Below are 20,845 nucleotides of genomic sequence, written 5' to 3'. Positions count from 1 at the left end.
TGTCTAATGGCCAGAGTGATTTGGATCCTTTTTTGGTGTCTGAGGGCCAGCCCCCTCGTGTTGACTTCCAGGAAATAATGACACTTAGTGAAATGCCAAACACCACTTCTTATAGTATCTGTGTTCTTTTTTTCCCCAAATACTGATCTGCCTCTTTCCTTGTTAACCTTTAAGAATGGATGTGATTGCAACTCCAGGTGGGAACAAGCCGCCTTTGAAACACTTTGAATGGTACTTGTTTGTTTTTAAGTATCTTCCCCTTGCTTAGGTGATGGAAATACAGAGTAAGGATAATATCAGTCTATATCCTGGAAGGTGTCGTATCATATTTTTCTGCCAGACTGGAAAGTACGTTGCTTAAGACTCGCTGTAAGATATCTGGACAAAGGAACATTTATGGCTTCCCTCACAAGATCCAGAACTTTAGGTTATCAGGAGTTTTTACTCTGAGCATTGGCAGTAATACTTGCCTGCTTTTTAAGTGCTTCATAGCTAGCTGGATGAAATGCTTATTTAGTATAGCTGAAGTTGCCAAAGGAAAAAGAGAGCTCAGCAGATAAGGCACACTCCTCTCAAACACTGCTTAGGGGGAGAGGGTGGAGTCGTCATTGCTAGAGAGTAGGGCTGTTGTAATTTGGATCTTTGTTCTTTCTTTTGATAGACATTACTGCCTGAGACAGATTCATGTTACTCAACAGATTATGAGCTTTCTTTATTACAAGTTAGGAAAGACATGATTTTTGAATGCTGCTGCTTCTGATGAGCATGTAGGGAGATACTACGTGTAGTAATAGAATATTCTGTCCCAACTTTAGTAGTAGTTGTGGAGTATCTGGGCAAGTTTCAGAGAACAAGACAGGACCTTAAACTGTATTTCTGCCATTCAGGATGTTTCAGACCCTCATCTTCTGGGAAATCTCCTGTTGGTCTTATGGAGTGAAGTTCTGGAACAGCCTTCCGAGGGAAGTAGTGGGGGCAAAAGACTTATCTGGCTTTAAGATTAAGCTTGATAAGTATATGGAGGGGATGTTATGATGGGATAGTTTAATTTGGGCAATTGATCTTGGATTATCGGCAGATAAGTCTACTCAATGGTCTGTGAGGGGATGTTGGATGGGATGGGAACTGAGTTACTGCAGAGAATTCTTTCTTGGGTGCTAGCTGGTGAGTCTTGCCCACATGCTCAGGGTTTAGCTGATCGCCATATTTGGGGTCGGGAAGGAATTTTCCTCCAGGGCGGATTGGCAGAGGCCCTGGAGGTTTTTCGCCTTCCTCTGCAGCGTGGGGCATGGGTCGCTTGCTGGTGGATTCTCTGCAGCTTGAGGTCTTCAAATCACAATTTTGAGGATTTCAATAACTCAGTCATGGGTTAGGGGTTGTTATAAATGTGTATGGGTAGGGTTTTGTGGCCTGTCTTGTGCAGGAGGTCAGACTAGATGATCATATTGGTCCCTTCTGACCTATGAGTCTATGAACTCTGGGAAATTACTGTCGACTTATTGCAGTTAAATTCAAGTTTTTCCAGATCTTGCTACCGGAGAAGATACCTTGAGTGAAACAGTTTGAGCACTGACTCCTTTGAGGGCAAGGTGATATGAGTTGAAAGCTTTGGTAAGAGTTCTGTCCCTAGGTGCTGTTTAGGAGCAAGCATAACCCCTTCAACTATCCTATGGATGGGCATCAGAGAACGAAAGAGACACTGAATTAGCAGGTCAGAAATGTACCCTTGTGAAATGCTGCAGCACAGTTGTCACTAGATGTCTCAAAGTGAGATCTTGCATACGTTTCACGTTGTGGTACATTCTCTGATTGTATTTTAAGCAGTCATTTTTCAAAGCCAGTCCTTTGCAGGCTGTGAAATAGTCTGCAGTCCACTGTCGCTCAGACTTGGAGCCTGGAGGTGGTGGTGTATTGCATTAGCACAGTGAGGAGAACAGTAGAAGATGCCTGGTAATCTTTTGTTTGAATTTCTAGGCTTGATACTAATGTCTGTCCAATGGACTGCATCAAATAGAATTCCAAACACAGTGGAACTCGACTTATATTTACTTAGAGTCTAATTGGACTGAGAATTCCTGCAGTTATGTTAAAATCCAGTGCCCTTTTGCTTAGCGAGCAAGCATTTGAACTCCTCCTCCTGAGGTTTAGCTTCTGCAGGCTCAATTAATTGTTAAATGTTCCCTTTATTATAATTATATGTTGTAGTAACTGAGGAAATTGTTGGAACAGTTATTTAATCTGAAATCCTCTGAGTTTTATAAAAACTCCTCTTAAAAGAAAAAATAAAAAGAAACAGGGAGAGGAAACAGTTTTGTTTTTAAGTGGTATGGTGGTATTTGAGTTGGAAAACATTAGTTAAATTGAATGCAGGAATTTGGCTTCTGCCTTGACAGCGATTGGCTTGTATTTGACATTGACCCATGTGTTTGTCATTTTTCCAGATATTGCCTTCTATTTATTCTGACAGCTTCACCAGCTGAGAGGCAGATGTGCCAGAATTTATATTTATATTATATGTGTGTGTGTGTATATGTGTGTATATATGTGTATATATATATATATGTGTGTGTATTCTAAAGCACTTTAAATATAGACAAGTGTTTTTAGGTTGGTGAAATTACTTAAAGGCATGTGTTATTGGGAAAAATACTTGACTGGGAATTTCAATTTGAATCCTGTAGTTGAGCTGTTAGATAAAATGTTATGGGATTATTTACTATGTATCCCATAGGAAATAGTATGTATGTTTTCAGAAGCGATTATTAGAGACTGATAGCCTTCCTCCTCTCAGATTTATGCACCGTGGGTCTGATTCTGCATAGGGATATGCATCAGTGGACCCTTATGCCTGCCCAGGTCTCTGCAAGTTTGGAGCTTAAATTTGCCTGTATTCTAACCTGATCTGGTCTCCCTTTCCCTCCTCATTTTGAAGCTTGTATCACTATAAATACCTAAATAGTAGAAATATATCATCTTAATAGTGAAGTATTTAGGGCCAGATTTGCAGCTGCTATGAATCTGCATAACTTCAGGAGCAATGCTTATTTGTGCAAGTCAGTGAGCTGACTCTTATTTTTCACGTTTATACAGTGCATGTCTAACCAGCTCTAAATATGTGAACAATCAAATTAAAAATAAAAATAAAAAATCAGATCCCCTCATGATTATCATCTGAGTTAGTGGTTTTTTTTTTTTTTTTTTTTAAACACTAAGGGACCACCCTGCCTCTGTTAAAACCAGCTGCTCTTAATCCACCTCTTCTTTGAATAAAAAAAAGTAAGATAGGTCTGGGTGAATAGATGGGTCTTACAGCGTGCCAGAAAGGTCAACAAAGCATGTGGGCAGAAAAGGAAGTTTCCCTTTGAACTTAGTTGAAGCATGTTGAACTTTGTGACATTTCCAAATGCAGTTAAGTTTGTATTGCTGGAACTATTTACCTTTGTTCTTTTTAATATCTAGTGGTTGTAGTTTGTTTTCATTCTCAGCATTTGAAATATTATGCAAAATATGTTAATATAATAGAGCAGATAAGTAATTCTGTGGCAAAAATAATCCCACTGTAGATCAAGTGACTAATATTGGCTCCTTACCTGTACATGTAATATAGGCTTTCTAGTTCATTTTACAGAGCACATCATTATACTCTAATGTGATGTTTACATTGAAGACACAATACAACAAACAGCTGGTTGGAGTTCTCTAATTATATTTCTGTAGTCCTTTTGCAAGGAAGAGCATTGAAATAATGTTTTTGTATGGCCAATTTGCAGAAATAAAATACATAAATTGAACCTGAAAAGGTAAAGATAATTATTTCATGTCCTCTCTAAATGTGGCAGGGATTGTTCTGTCTTGGTTTTTTTTGTAGGGGCCAGCTGTTAATACTTGACAGATGGAGTCCCACTTAAGGCTGATCAATAGAGGTTGATGCTGCAAATGGTTTCTTCTTGCTTTTGTTTGGTTATCTGCACAAATCCTGAAAAATAACATAGGGGTGGGGGAAGGGAAAGCAGAGAGGTTGGGAGTTTGTAGGAAGGGCTTTAATGTTAATCCAATATATCATTTTTCACATTGTCTGTTTACGTTAATATGTAAAATGAAGATAGTGCTTAATGGATTCTCCTAGCAAATGAGTCATGTGCAAATGCAGAATTTTAGACAAGGTGATCGTTCTCTGTGGGCATTAGTCCTCTTTGATATCTTCAGCACTGCATGTCCTATCACAGCAAATCAAAACGATGCACTGTCATTGACTGTTAGAGTGAAATCGGATTAAAAATCATCAGTACGCTGGAAGCTTTGTAAATTTGCATGACATTATACAACGACCGAGTAACGCATGCTCGCTACACCAAATAGCTTGCACTCTAAAAATAATAAAAGATACCTTGTAAAATGAAAATATTTTGAGCTTTTGCAGGGTCTAGAGAGAAATTTCACACACAGAGCTTATTGTTAATATTTTGGTACATGGCAGCAGCAACTATAATTGAAAAGCGGTGGTTTAATTACCATAGGTACTCATGGTGCACAGATACCAGAGGTTTTGAAAATTGCATTAGGGAATTACTTTTGCAGCAGATGAACATAGAAAGATTGTAGCTCCTACACAGAATAACACTTATTAATGTGGAATACAGTACATCTTTATAAAACTAGGTAAATGGAAATCTGCGTTAAAAGCACTACTAGGAGTGAGTTTGAAGTATTGTGAAGGTGGGGAATTCCTTGAGTTTGACATTTTTCAGGCAGATTGTTTTTCTCAATGCAGTATTTCACGGTCTTTTTGAGACTTTATTGAAGTTTACTATTTAACTTTAATAGAAAGTTGCACCAGTTTTGGTTAGCACATCATTCTGAAATTTCATGGGGAGAGATTAATTTCTTCTCTGTCATCTGTGAATTAATGGAACACCATACTATGTTGCAGTTGAACTTCAGAATGTAGGTTTTGTAAAACAGTAGTTTTTCAATATATATATTAAAGAAGAAAGGCAATTGGTGTTGTGTATTGATTGTAAAAATTCACCTGCAGATTTGCAAACCAAACACGTTTGTATAAGTGCATCAAAACTAATGCTTTAAACTGACTATAATTAAGTGAAACTGTTGTTCTGTTTTAATTGTTCAAATGGAACGTGAAATGCAAGCAGTAAATGCAGCTGAAACATTGGAAAGGAAACTATATTTTAAAAATTCCATTTTAACTGTGTCTGCTGAGCTGGTAACACTGGCGAGGTATAAATAATTTAACAGTATTCTTTTAATTGTACTTAGAATATTTTCCCCCTGTAACGTGGTCATACCAGCAAAAAGACCACTGTGGTGTTGGTCCTCCTTTCATCCTAAAAAGGTGGTATTGAGCCAGGGATAACCAGAGGCAACAGGTTTGTCACAATGAGGAGAGGTCTCAGAGTACACATGCAGAAAACCTGCTACAGAGGGAAATATTTCCACTCTATCGAGATAAACAGGCATGGCTCTGCCTAGCCTTCCTCCTTCATTCAAAAGTCCAAGACATTATGGATGGCTTCACCAAAAGCTTTGCTTCTGGTATTGTGTTGTAACAGGAGTGCTGATCTTACCAAACTGGAAGTCTTTCAAGTTTTGGTCACTCAGGTATAGAACATTGTATTCTTCTTCGAGTGGTGGTCGCTCGGCGTATTCCATACGTGGGATGCATGTGTGCACCTTGTGCCTGAGTTTGGAATTTTTTTGCAGGTAGTGTCCCTTGGCCGATGTACACGCTGTAGCTCTCCTTGTGCTCTGAACTGAGGGCATAAAAAGTGGTGCAGGCCAATGCTGCTCTGGTTCGTTTGTGTTGCCGGATGGTCTGAGTTGGAATCTTCGGTGTCCTTGGCTCCTTTTTTACTGCAGCAGTTTTTAGTAATTTTAATAGTCTTTATAGTATAGTTTAGCGCAGTATAATTAGATAAAATAGTATGATTAGATAAAAAGGCTATGTATGCATGGGGAAAACTCATGTTATCACTAACAGAGCTGTAACACCCGTGAATCATCATCAGTTTTGGCCTTTGTTTCCCCCCTCCCCAACCTGGGAACTTTCTCCCCAAGAAGTCTGAGATTACGCCCACGGTCCTGGGGTTCAAAAATTTTCCTGTCTTCGCTCCTTTTCGGTAAGTGACAAACATCAACGGTGCCTGGGTGAGGCTCAAATTTCTACCAAGTCAGCATCTGTTGCTCTTTTGCCCCTAGAACTCACGAGAGTCAGGAACTGAGACTCAAAACATCTGACGGAGAAGGCAATGAAGCCCCAATCAAATCTAGGCTGGGGACCTCCCCCCATGGTACATCAGTCTCACCAAGCAGGCCGCACTCCTCTGAGCACAAGAAGAGACTATCCTGACAATGCAGAGGCGTTTTCCCATCCCACCTGCCAGGCTTGGGGAGCAGCCGTTGGTTCTGCCAGAGATAAGGGATCCGGGTTTTTCTTTGGATGAGTCTGAGGCCCTGCAGGAGTCTCTGTGGCATCTGGCAAGAGGTGGTATAAAATAGGAGCCGCAGAAGATCCAGGTTCTGACTGCTCTAGGATCAATTCTGTCATTGTCACTGGATGAGGCAGTTAGTCTGTTTCTCCGTCTCCAGCATGTGACATTAAGCAATATCAAGAGTTCATGCAGGGTGGGTGCAAAGCTACAGATTCAGTTTGAGGAAGTCCAGAAGCCTCAGCATAGTTCACTAGACATTCTTTAACTTTCTGGTCCAAGTCAAGTATAGATGACTAGTGTTTTTTGTAATCCTAGTTTTTCATTCATTTTGTTCAAACAGGTGTATACAATAGTAAGACTTTCTTTTAAAAGAATAAATAAAGCAAAGGCATCCTGTTGAAGCAGAATAATGTGCTATAAGATCAGCATTACAGCAGCTGCACTAATTTGTTCTGTATAGAAGGCATTTCAAAGCCACTTAGAGTTTAAACAATGGCAAAATCTCCCATTTCATTTTAGAAAACAAGTACTACTTAAGCATTTTAGATCCAAATACCTTATTCAAAGCTGCTACGTTTGATTGTAAAAATGGCAGGTGCATGGGTACCAAATTGCCAGACAAAAGGGAGAGTAACTGACAATTTACTTGACATAAATGTTCTTTGCAGCACAGCAAGCTTAGAAGGGACAGAGAATGCTGCTATTTTAAGCACAGAATAAAGTGGAAATCTACCCAATCAGAGATTTGAAATCACTGAAGTGATGCATTCGTTCACTTGTTCGCTCCTGAACACCTGTTTCTGCTCAGGGTGCTCCAACAATTTGGAAAATGGCACACTCCTTATCCATTTGCCTAATCAGGTACCTCCATCTATCAGGTGACAGACTGGGGAGATTTAGAATAGATGCAGTACTCATGTAATTTTTTCCTGAGGATCTCAGAGGGCATTGCAAACCAATCTCTTACAATCCCAGTGTAGTTTTTCTTTTTAATAGAAAGGTAACTTGAGGAGGAGAAGCTAAGTGACTCCTGGAGTTGGTGGTACTGTGGAATAGAACCCAAGCATCCCGATATCTTGTTTCCTGGCATTTATATGAACACTTACATAACAGACCAGAGAGGCATAAAAAGAGTGTTTCTAACCTGTTGAGAATAGATATGCATTTAAAAAATCTTTGTGAGCATTTTATTTACCAGTTGTGTATCAATGACTTTTTAAGAGGCATTTTGGAATCTCCGGTCACTGAAACTCAGTGTCCAAAAGTCTACTACTAAATGCCTATCTTTTACATAAGTCCCAAACAGCCAATGTTTGTCCATGAAAACATGTTCATATTTTCATGTTTGGGAATGTTTAAATTTGAAGAAAGCTAAGGAGTCTACCAGGCCACACTCTAATTCAGCCAGTTATGTAAATATAAATTACATTATTGTAGCACTTTTCATCCTAAAGGATCCCAAAACATTTTATAAACTCTGTAAAGAGGAGTTGAAATGTGGCTACTTCTGGTGGGGGAGAATGGCACCTAAATAGATGTTTGGAAAAAGCATATTTCATAGCAGCCGATAGGAGTCTTTTCCAACGACGTTTGAACAAATGCCTGATATCTTCCTTGAAATGTTCCATGGACTTGCTGATATCGATGCAGGGCAAAAAGGACTGATCTTTTAGTGACACAAACACACTGAAAGAGGAAGTGTTGAGTCAACCCACTTCTTAGGCTAGGTCTACGGCGTGGAGAGATGTTGACCTAAGATATACAACTTCAGCTACGCGAATAACGTAGTTAAAGTTGGTGTATCTTAGATCAATTTACCTGGCTGTGAGGACGGCAGCGAATTGACCACTGCCGCTTCCCTGTCGACTCTGCTTCTGCCTCTCGCCATGGTGGAGTTCCAGAGTCAACAGCAGAGTGATCGGGGATCCATTTTATCACGTCTACACTAGATGCGATAAATTGGATCTCCAATAGATCGATCACTACCCGCTGATGCGATGGGTAATGTAGACGTACCCTTAGACTTTCTGGAAAGCCAATCAGAATAAGATATTTCTAATCTGACGTTGGGACAGTTTAGACATTTCCCGTCTTGTACATTTGTAGGAGGGAGGAGACACCCAAAAATGCATCAACAGACCATTCTGGTGTGAATTAGTGACTGAGCATCCTTAACTTTGCTTTTGTCTCTTTGTATTTTCTGGCCCCTGATTGCATTCTGTAGGAAAATCAAAGATGTATCAGAACCAAATACCAGATCAATCTGTATGTTAGTGTTGCAAGGGAAGCCTTATAAAACATTATGGCCATGCATAGAAAGTGCAGAAAAAATAATTGGTGTGGGAAATCATGTAGCTTGATACTTGAACTGCAGAACAGTTGCTTTTATAAAATTGGGAACTGCAGACTACAATTAACTGTCATTAATTTTGTTGAATAGAAATATGTTCCATTTACTGTACAATCAGGGGCCAGGCTTGAATGAGTTTAAATAGATGAAATCTAAATTATACTGACAGTCCATTAAACAGCAGCAGAAACCCCTTAAAGAAAATGGATTCACTATGATACTGGTTTATAATAAAATCATTTGCCAAATAAGAACTGCAGCCCAGGCGTCATGAATACTCCTGTGCATTTCAAGTGAGCACTGCAAATTGGTTGAACCGTTTATTGCTGAACCAGGGCTCCAGCACATTGTTTTCTGACAAAGAGCCAGCAGTGTTGCTTGAAATCCGCTCGGCAGGAAGTGACACTAAAAGATCAGACTAGCAATTTGTTTGTTGTCAGCCGTATGGGGGAAAGAGGTAACTTTATACCTCCCTACCTGACACCGCTGATATTTTTCTCTTGAAAACCATGCATAGAATGTTCCCAGTGAATTCTTCTTTGTATTTGTTTCTAAAATTCGGGTTATTACAGCAGCAAACTGTTCATATAGCTGTAGTTAAAGGTCTGTCGTGTTTCCATTATTGACCCATATTTTAAAGGGTTTGATGAGCTGACCTTATTCACAGAGGTCAGGATTCACTGAACATAGGATAATTTTCAAACCAATTGAAAGGTATGCTATATTGTAATACTAGCTCTGTGGATGTGTATTTTTTGGGTATTAAATGTGTATCCTCCTTGCTACACAATAAAGCAGTTACAAAGAGTGTGAAGTTCTTAATGTACTGTCATTTGATTGTGAACTTGGCTATTGTAGATATTTATGTCATCATCCTCATGGCGATTCTATTTATTTATTGTGCTTAGTAAGCACTAGGTGCTTTCAGAAAGTGTGAAGATTATATCCTTGTCTCAAAAAGTTTATATTGTAAATTTGGTCTTTATTTAACCCTCTCCCCCACCCCTTCAACTTGCATTACATTTGAAACATTGAAGTAAACCAGATCATTCTAATGAGACTGTTGCTTTGATTTCCAGGACTTTTCAGGAGACTGTACCCTTCTAGGATTCCTCTGACCAGCACTATATTTGTATTGCAGTATTGCCTAGATGCCCCCTTTTTGCTGAGCACTTGACACACACAGACACACCCACCCACTCACACAAAATAAAAGATGGCCCCCACTGAAAGTTTGAGATGAGGGACAACAGGAGTATGTGACAGCTGGGAAGCATAAGGTTGCAGTGAGATGATTGTGATTAGTATAATAAGCAGTGGTCTCAACACATAAACTAGCTGGCCATTATCCCCGTTTTTTTTATGCTGAAGTTGCTGAGAAGGGTGTATGTTAAAGATCTGACTTAATCTTTTGAGAACATTAGACTTTCAATGCTGTATCTGATGGAAGAGAAAATGAGAGGGGCTCTGGACAGTAGGCAGAAACTGGGATGTTGGTGCTAGGAAATGTATTTATGTTGGAGCTCAGATTGCTTTCAGCTAGACTTTGAAAGCTAAGGTTGCGACCGTTCAGGTGAAAGCAGGAGGCTGTACACGTTCCATGTCGGTGGCTTTCAAGGAATATATTTTCTGTGGAAGAAAAGTGCAGTGAGGAGAGCCTCAGGCTTTTATGCTTGGATGATGCAAGTGTTGACTCATACATTAACTAAAACCTACAAGGCACCTAACTCTATGTGCAGTACATTATTAAAGGCAGAAAAGCTTCATGTGCTGAGGTTTATATTCTTCCTTTTACAAAGTGCTTCTGAAGCCTACGTGTTCTAGCTCTGATTTTTTTTTTAAAGCGTCTTCTAGCAAGTAAGCAATATCCTTTGGAATGGGGACACCTGGGATGGTCACCACAAGCTCAAAGGTATAATGAATCAGTGCCATGTGTCATGGCAATCCTTTCTGGCTCCAAAGAGTTGGTGGGGGAGTTTTAACAGACAGTAATTTAATTTATAATGGTTCACATGAAAGAAAGAAAGAAGGCTGGTGGCAATAGACAGGCAGTGAATCCCATGGGCCACACCATAGGAATTTTAATCCTCTGCCATTGCAATGATGTAGGCTATGAAGTCTTTTTTTTTTCCTGCCATAGAATCTGCCAAGTCACCTCCAACAGACTTGTGGTGGGTAATAGTCTAGATCAAACTACTTATCTTTATCACATGTCTGAGGAGAATGTCTCCTGCTGTAAGGCTCCCTCCTTGCACTTCGCTGGGAAGATTGATCAGTTTCGCAGCCACGGTGCTGGAACTGTGGGATCAATGCCCACAGCCTAGAGGACAGATGTCCCATTGCTGACTAAAGGTAAATCAATGGACAGCTTCTCTGGCCCTTCGCTGACCAAGTGTAAATGCCTCTCTGAAGGGGGAGGGCAAGCCTTTTTCAAAGAAACAATCCTCGGCCGCAATAGTTTCTCAAACTTTCCCTTTAATGGTGTTTCAGATGTCAGCAGAGAAGACACTTGTACCAATGGTGATGTGGTTGTGTTGTGAAACAGAGAAAGTCGGGAGCAGATGAACAGGCGGAAAGTGGAGGGATGAAAATGGAGGGCTGTGAAGACAGACATGGAAGTCTTTAGAATGCAAGGATAGGAATTTTGAACTGGTCCATGAAAAGAACAGGAAGTCCGTGGAGTAGTTGCAACTTGTCACCATTGTTGCATGCTTCCCATGATCCTTCTCCGTGTATGAGGTGGACAGAAGCATTCTGTTTGGTATGGCTGGACTGTAGATAGCTAACACTTGAAGAAATAGATCGCAATAGTCAGAGAATGATGTGAAGAAGGCAACAGACATGGTGTCAAGTCAGTGGCATTCATGGGCATTTGTTGCACTATCTTACTCCATTTTGCTTTGCAGCAGATTCTGCTTGGTGAAGTTTTTATGCAGATATATGCATTTCCCTTCTTCAGCTGCCAGGTGTCAGTAGCTGTAACTGTTAGTCCATGTCAAACTATGTCCTGGGACAAAAACCTGGGGATATACTCAACCTAGAGCTGTTGACATACTAGATTTGAATGGTTTATTTGCTGTTATGGTCCATTTATGGTCCAAAGCACAGGACTTGGTGGTGATGGAGGACTTGATCTACGCAGACATCTGTTGGGAAAATAACACAGCAGGGCACAGATTATTCAACAAGTTCTTGGAATGTATTGGAGACAATTTTTTTATTTAAGAAGGTGGAGAAAGCTACTAGGGGAGAGACTGTTCTAGATTTGATTTTTGACAAATAGGAAGGAACTGGTTGAGAACTTGAAAGTGGAAGGCAGATTGGGTGAAAGTGTTCATGATTCTAAGGAATGGTGAGGGAGAAAAGCAAAATAAAGACAATGGATTTCAAGAAGGCAGACTTTAGGAAACTCAGGGTAAGATCCCCTAAGACAGTTGGCAATTTTTTAAAGAGACATTATTACGGGCACAAGAGCAAACTATTACCCTACCTAGGAAAGATAGGAAGTATGGCAAGAGACCACCCTGGCTTAACCAGAAGATCTTCAGTGATCTAAAAATCTAAAGAGTCCTGAAAAAAATGAAAACTAGGTCAAATTGCAAAGGACGAATATGAACAAACAACACATAGGGACAAAATTAGAAAGACCAAGACACAAAACAAGATCAAATTAGCTAGAGACATAAAGGGTAACAAGAAAACATTCTATAAATATGTTAGAAGCAAGAGGAAGACCAAGGACAGGGTAGGTCTGTTGTTCAATGTGGGGGTTAGGGAGAGAGAAATAACAGAAAATATGGAAATGGCACAGGTGCTTAATGACTTCTTTGTTTTGGTTTTCACCAAGAAGGTTGGTGGTGATTGGATGTCTAACATAGTGAATGTCAGTGAAAATGAGGTAGGATCAGAGGCTGAAATAGGGAAAGAACAAGTTAAAAATTACTTAGACAAGTTAGTCTTCAAGTAACCAGGGCCTGATGAAATGCATTCAAGAATACTCAAGGAGCTGACTGAGGAGGTATCTGAGCCATTAGCGATTATCTTAGAAAAGTCGTGGGAAGATGAGAGAGAGTTCAGAAGACTGGAAAAGGGCAAATATAGTGCCAATCTATAAAAAGGGAAATAGGGACAACCCAGGGAATTAAAGACAAGTCAGCTTATCTTCTATACCTGGGAAGAAAATCAAGAAAATAATTAAGCAAGTTTTCTTTGACAGCGTAACAAGCCTTGTGGATGGGGGGAAGTGGTAGATATGATATATCTTCACTTTAGTAAAGCTTTTGGTACTGTCTCACATGACCTTCTCATAAACAAACTAGGGAAATTCAATCTAGATGGAGATACTATAAGGTGGGTGCAAAACTGGTTGGAAAACCGTTCCCTGAGAGTAGTTATCAGTGGTTCATAGTCATGCTGGAAGGACATAATGAGTGGTGTCCTGCAGGGATCCATTTCTAGGTCCAGTTTTGTTCAATATCTTTATCAATGATTTAAATAATGGCATAGAGAGTACACTTATAAAGTTTGCAGATGATAACAAGCTGGCAGGGACTGCAAGTGCTTTGGAGGACAGGATTATAATTCAAGATGATCTGGAGAAATGGTTTGAAGTAAATAGGATGAAGTTCAATAAGGACAAATGCAAAGTACTCCACTTAGGAGGGAAGTCAATTGCATGCATACAAAACGGGAAATGACTGTCTAGGAAAGAGTGCTACGGAAAGGGATCTGGGAGTCATAGTGGACCACAAGCTAAATATGAGTCAACAGTGTAACCCTATTGCAAAAAAAGCGAACATCATTCTGGGATATATCAGGAGTGTTGTAAGCAAGACATGAGAAGTAATTCTTCCACTCTACTCCAGTTGAGACCTAATCAGTGCGAAGTATTGTGTCCAGTTCTGGGCACCACATTTCAGGAAGGAGGTGGACAAATTGGAGAAAGTTCAGAGAAGAACAACAAAAATGATTAAAGGTCTGGAAGGCATGACCTATGAGGGAAGATTGAAAAAAGTTGGGTTTGTTTAGTCTGAAGAGAAGACTGAGGAGGGACATAACAGTTTTCAAGTACATAAAAAGTTGTTACAAAGAGGAGGGAGAAGAATTTGTTTTTCTTAACCTCTGAGGATAGGACAAGAAGCAGTGGGCTTAAGTTGAAGCAAAGGAGATTTAGGTTGACCATTAGGAAAAACTTAGTAACTGTCAGGGCAGTTGAGCGCTGGAATAAATTGCCCAGGGACGTTGTAGACTCTCCATCATTGGAGATTTTTAAGAGCAGGTTGGACAGACACCTGTCAGGGGTGGTCTAGAAAATACTTAGTCCTTCCATGAGTGCAGGGGATTGGACTAGATGACCTCTCGAGGTTACTGCCAGTCCTATGATTCTATGCACATATGTCCATTTAGTGAGATGAATAGCAGTCTGGGCATCAGGCAGGATTCTCTTGGAAATTAAGTGGTCTGGATTGTGCCTCACACGACCAGAAGTGGGCAGAACTTCAAACACTTAATAGCAAGATGTATTTAATTTCCTTCTTAGGAAAACAGTTTGTCTTGCCTTTATAATGAAGCAGGATTTGTGTTATGGTTTCCTGAAGAGGAGGCGGAAAAAATCTAATAGAAACAAGCAAATGGATGAAATGTGATGGCTCAACCTTTCACACGATGGCTAACTTGAATTGCTTGGTCGGTTGGTAGCTGCTGATGCAATTGGCAAGAGTAGTGAGCTGGCTGTCAGGAAGAGTGCATAGGGGTTCATCATTTCATGATGACAAACGGCTTTAGGCTTCAGTCAGTGGTTTACTAGGCAGAGAATAGATTTGCTCAATTTACATAAACCTGCTGATCTGTAAAGGAAGTAAATTTGCTGTATGAGGAGCCTCCTCTTTATTGTATGATGTTTAGTTCTATCTCCTCTTTTTTGGCTTTCTTTCCTTTTCTGACGAATGGTGATGTTTGCAGATGGTAAGAAGCGGCAGTAGGCACTCAAACACAAAACTATGCTAGTATTAGAGTGGTGAGAAATGATGAAGCCAACCAATTCAAAATGAAAGCAGACTGTCTCCACTCATAACATGGCTTGTGCTAAAGCTTTACAAGGATCTGAAATCCCTGAAAAATGGTTACAATAACTAGTCCTGGTTAGTGTAAGAATAGATTCTATTGTAGACTTGGAATGAACTTATTTTATCATCTGGATTTTATTCCTTTAGTGATGGAAAGAAAAGAAATGTGGTGCATGACGTGTAACCTGGTGGTATTCCAGTTTTAGTCATTTAATATTTGTGATGGGCTTTGAAATCTTTTGAAGGAAGACTTTAAGTGAGAGATTTTATTTATGACATAGATTATTATGACACTCACACTGTTTATAGTCTATTAGATACATTTTTTTAAAAGCTTAAAATTATATATTTGTATAGTTAACATTGAAAATGTACCTTGTACACCTCATGGATGGATGGAAACTCCTCCATTTGGCATCCATGAGATATTCAGATTCATAATATAAAAATGAATTAGACTTCTTTCTTTTAAAATGTGGATTTTAGTTTGTGTATTCTTAACCCAACAGACTAATCTCGTGTGTGAATCTGCCTGCTGCACATTCTGTCATGCTGAAAGTCTCTGTTAATTTGTTTTGTTAAAAAAAGATTACTACGAATAAGCAGTGGCAGATTTTTCAACATTAGTAAATTGGCTAACCCCGCCCCCCCCAGCCTCAACCCCAGCAACATAAAGTATTTGTCGTCTAAATCATACTGATTTAAATCCATGAGTCACTGACGACATGTTGTGGACACTGAGAGGGAGGAAGGGAGAGAGAGACTGTATATCACTTGTTCTCCCAATGATGATCCACCCCTAATCTGCTCTGTAATATTAGGGCAGTATAAAAAAGGCAAAAGTAATTTAATGCACTGGGTTTGGTCGGTTGTATGTCCTTTTTTTGTATTGGAATTATTTCTCTCACTGTGCATAGGGGTTGACATTTATTAAGACTGAATCTCCCCTGGGTGCCTGCAGCCCCCAGGTCACTTGTAGTTAGGTTCTATCTGCCTGTGTGTTATGCTACCCTTCTGATGTTGGTGTCATTTATAAATAGGATCATTAGTTAAATTTACACCAGATGAACGTTCATCAAGGGGGAAAAAAACTCAATTGAAACAAGTTATTGGTTTTTTGTTGGCTTTTTTGACACTGAAACATTTAGGAATCTCCCCCTAACCCTAACCCTAACCCCCCCCCCCCCCCCCCCCAAGATGCTAGGACCTAGACTGGATTGTCAGAGCCACAAGTGTTACTGCTAGAAAATGAACAGATGCTCCACCACTAAGATACAAGCCTCTCTGTAGACATGCCCTATGGTCTATAATTTGAGAAAACACTGGTTCAAATCACAATAGTGTTTGCAGATGCCTCTTCAGCGAATGATAAAATTTTATGCTACAAGAGCAAAACACCTCTCAAATTTTATTTACATTTGTGTAACTTAAACAGCCGGAGCTCATTTTTAGATAACTTGAAAAATAAAAAGAGAGGAAAAAATTAGCTTCTTGGCCTGAGTCTTGCATGCCAAATTCCCAGTCCAGAACATCGGAGTCATAAACCGCTGAAGTTAGGAGTTTATAACGGGGATGTCGACTCAAAGCTCTGCTATAATTTTCTTCTCACTTTATCTTATAAATGAATTAAGAAGCTGGGTCAGAACAGGGCACTCTTTCAATTTCTGTTGTCAATTGGAGACAAGCTTGACTGATGCTGATAAAATTATGAATTCAGACTGCTCCAGATTCTAACCCCTCTGTGTTTTGTCTTTCTATGAAATAAGCAATAGGTTTCATAACTTTTTTTTTTTAAAAAGAAAGTTGTGCCAAGCTCATTTGACTTTATCAAATGCTGCCACGAAATGATTAACAGCACAAGTCCTGATGGATAGCAACTGGCGTGATAAAGTGGCCTGTTTTACAAAGCATAGTCTTGCGTGTAGGAATTTGGCATATGGATTTACAGGCGTTGGATAAGTCAAGTTACCATGGTTTCTTTATAAACACTCAGCAGGAAGTGACTTTTTGTTCCGTAACAAGGCATTACTATGTAAGTAAAAAAGGAAGGCTGCTATGCTGTTTATGGGGATCCATCAGCCGAGATGCTAGATTATTCCTGTATGGGGAACTATTTTTCAGGCAGGATTTAGCCAACCAGAACGTAGTTTGTTCTTTGCACCATTGCTATACAGCTCATCCTTTCTCTCTCCTGCAAATTTATGTTCCTTTTTACTTCGGTGACTGTAACTTCTGATGCATGCTTGGCAGCTAGCAAAGAGAGAGTGCTTTAAGAAAAAGGGGTGGGGCGTAGGGGTAGAAAATGCTCCATCCAGTCCCTTGTGCCTTCAAGGGTTTGGGGGGGGCTTGAATACCACTTCAGTCGATAAAGCTGTGCCAAGTGCCCCTCATACTTAAGCTCTCATTCTGGCTGGAGTTTGTTGTTGGCAGGCTTCAAACAGTTGCAGTGATTGCTTTTAGCTATTTGATACCTTACAAATCCTTTAGGAATATGTGTCACAATGAGCAGCATTTGTCAGTTAGGGAGTTTCTTGCAGTGCAAAAGGCAAGGTAAGCCTCTGTCTGAGTTAGATTCTTTTGTGCTTAGACCTAAACTTGAAGTCTAAGGTCATGGCTACACTGGCGCTTTACAGCGCTGCAACTTTCACGCTCAGGAGTGTGAAAAAAACACCCCCCTGAGCGCTGCAAGATACAGCGCTGTAAAGCCTCAGTGTAAACAGTGCCGCAGCGCTGCAAGCTACACCCGTAGAGGATGTGGAGTACGTGCAGCGCTGGGAGAGCTCTCTCCCAGTGCTGGCACTGCAACCACACTTGCACTTCAAAGCACTGCCGCGGCAGCGCTTTGAAGTTTCAAGTGTAGCCATAACCTAACCTCTTTCAGACAGGAACATTGTCCATTCTAGGGGAAAATGCCATCATATGGATTCATGGATTAATAGAACTGAGGAGCCTAATTTTTGCTTTTTCTTTAACTGAACATGCAATTTCAATATCTTGCTGGGTATGCTTGAGTGTTCAAGAGGAATAGGGTGAAATTATTTTCCAATATGCTGTGGCAAGCAGGCACTGGTCTGCCATCACTGGTTAACTGGGATGGTGGTGGTGGAAAATTTTGATGTTTGATGTTGACTGAATGGGTCTTGCTTTATTGAGGGTACTGGAGGAGGAAAAACTCTGCAAATGGGTTGGTGGATCCAAGACACAACCACATTAAGTTCCAGGTAATAATCCCTTCTTAAATTCCATTTTTTAAAAATGATCAGTCCAAGTTTTAGAGGAATGGTGGTTGGCCCAGTACAAAAGGAAGTCGTGCATGGAAATGTGCAGTAGCAATCTGGGAAAAAGCTAGTTTGGGGAAGTTCAGGATATACAGAGGAAAATTGGTTTATGCTTCAGTTTAAATAGTTGGTCCAAACTTGTTCCTTATGTCCCTGCCACACTGGAGGATACTTGCCTTACTTCTTATTTAGGTTTTCCTGGTATGTACAACGCAAGTTCTGTGGTCCCATGAAAACTGTCTTGCTAGGAAGCCCAGTTGGATGGATGGTTTTGTGGTTAAGGCACTGGACTGGCATTTAAGAGATTTAATTCCTGGCACAAATATTCTCTATGACCTTGGCAATTTGCTTGATCTCTGGGTGCTGCAGTTTCCTATCTGTGTAATGGAGACATTTACTTTTCACCCCTCACACTTTTGTCCATGTAAACTGTAAACTCTTTAGGACAGGCTTCCTCTTCTGTGTTTGTACAGTTCCTAAAACACTGGGGCTAGTGGGCTACTGTGAAGCAATCAATTATTTGCACTGTAAGGGTTAAGGTAACTTGGTCAGAGCCCCTCCTCATTGTAGCCCCCCTGCATCAGTTATCCCTTCCCCAGCCTTTTTTCATCTCGTGGAACTCCACTGCCTTTTGCTGTCATGCTACTACAGTCTAGCAGTATTGGGTTAGGTTAGTGGCAATTGCATGGTAGACCACCAACTAATGTAGGGACTGGTGTTTAAGAAGGTAGCACTTTTGAGGCATTACGTCACTGCCACATTTTGAATGAGCTGTAAAACCTAGGTCCTCACCAATTACAGCCCTGGCATCTATCACAGAAGTACTAGAGCCTTTGAGCCTGGTGTCTTGCTCAACTTCCAGCTTTGATAATCATGTTCTATCTCTCTAGATTCTTAGTGCAATATCAGTTGTTTTAAGATACTGATGTTAAGCAGTTGCTGAATTTTATCTCTGACTTGACTGCTTTTCAGTGGTGGAAGAAGTGATTCCTACTGGAGTGAAGTTTGAATATTGCTGAATAGTGTTTTTAAAGCACTAGATTCTCTCAGTTTAAAACATTTATTATGATGATGCATTCATAAGTATAGTCATCTAAGCAGAAACTGCAGTAGTTTTCCCCTCATCTTTTTTCTTGTACTGTTATTAGGAAATAAGACAGTGGGAGAAAGGCTACTTCTGTTTTGAGCACCAGAGGTTTTACTAAGCTATACACCTTTTGCAGAAGTGCGTAGATTCATGGAGAAAGAAGAAAGAAGTGTGTAGATTCATGGAGAATCTGAATAATTAGTTGTGTGAATATAAATGAAAAGAGCACTGAGACTATCCATTAAATATTTGCTTGACTTTGTGAGCAACATCTCTGCTTTCTAGCAAGCTGTATGTGGATTTTCCCATTTCTAAGGTCATTATCATTAACCAGGCAATTCTTTCTCCTTTCTGTGCTGTTTTTTGCTTTCTAAACCAATGCATTTGTTGTGATTATTGCTGGGATTGTATTTGTAACACAACAGATCTCATTTTACAGCAGCCTTTCAGTGTCCAGTTGTTAAAAACAAACAAAAATAATTACTCAGCCTCTGTCATGTGAAATGTAATTTGAGAAAGCTCAGTTCTTCTCTGAGGAAAATCTAATTTAGCTTACTGCATTCCAGCTATGATTGGTTGCCTTGGTTTTCTTTTCAATTAGAAAAGAAAATATGTTAGTGTTAAGTTTTTAATAGTGAGTTAAACAGAAGAAATTTGATTAGTTTCCTCTCTTGTTTTAGTCTGGTCCATAGGTTATGACCTCATCATTGTATTGGCTAAATTTAGAAGTCTTGTCTGAGTTTGTTTTCTGAACAAAACGTTGCATAAAAATTCACTTTGATTTTAATAAACTATTACTTTGTTTAGGATGAAAATTCTAGCTTCTATTTTTAGACCAAGCATAGAAGATTTACATTTTATATAATAAACATTGTGGTTCTCTTAGATTATACTGTTTTTTTTAATGTGTCCTGTTTCGTATTCTTACTGTCTGAGGTACAGAAGTTAATTGCCATTATTTTAAATTATTTCTTTTTTTAAAGATTGCGTATATATTGAAAGTCGCCGGCCGAACACCCCATACTTTATCTGCAGCATTCAAGACTTCAAATTGGTAAGCAGTGTTTTCCATGTTTTTTCCTAACACAGTGGAAATATTGCACCATCTTTTACTCCCTTGAACCTTTCTCCTGTAGTAATACTTTAGTAACTGTGTCACTACTGAAACAATGAAGTGCCCCGGTACAGGCAGAGCTAGTTGGCTAATTGGGAGAGACAGAGAATTCTTCACAAGGTTTTATAATCTACATAGCTACCTATTGTACTTTGAGTGCTCTAGGGGACATGGTACGGTACTTTACTGTTTTGCTGGAAAAGCTGATTAAAACATTGTCTAGATCAGGGGTCGGCAACCTTTCAGAAGTGCTGTGCCAACTCTTCATTTATTCACTTTAATTTAAGGTTTCGAGTGCCAGTAATGTATTTTAACATTTTTAGAAGGGCTCTTTCTATAAGTCTATAATATACGTCTAAACTATTGTTGTATGTAAAGTAAATAAGGTTTTTAAAATGTTTAAGACGCTTCATTTACAATTAAATTAAAATGCAGAGCCCCCCGAACCGGTGGCCAGGACCAGGAACCCGGGCAGTGTGATACCCTGAAAATCAGACTCGCG

The 20,845-nt window shown here is 39.8% G+C and overlaps 1 protein-coding gene across 1 annotated transcript in view; it reads left to right on the top strand.

The window, feature by feature from the left end:
- Positions 1–20,845, top strand: part of LOC142045757 (arginine-glutamic acid dipeptide repeats protein-like) — a 256,334-nt gene that overhangs the window by 59,893 nt on the left and 175,596 nt on the right. The window contains exon 3 of the mRNA XM_075060204.1: positions 20,213–20,283. Coding sequence (XP_074916305.1) covers positions 20,213–20,283 — 71 coding nt within the window. The remainder of the gene's footprint in view (positions 1–20,212; positions 20,284–20,845) is intronic.

Source organism: Chelonoidis abingdonii, chromosome 23 (genome assembly GCF_003597395.2).
Source record: "Chelonoidis abingdonii isolate Lonesome George chromosome 23, CheloAbing_2.0, whole genome shotgun sequence".
Taxonomy (NCBI): Eukaryota; Metazoa; Chordata; order Testudines; family Testudinidae; genus Chelonoidis; species Chelonoidis abingdonii.
The sequence above is the reverse complement of the archived record's forward strand: the minus strand, read 5'-3'. Positions and strand labels throughout refer to the sequence as shown.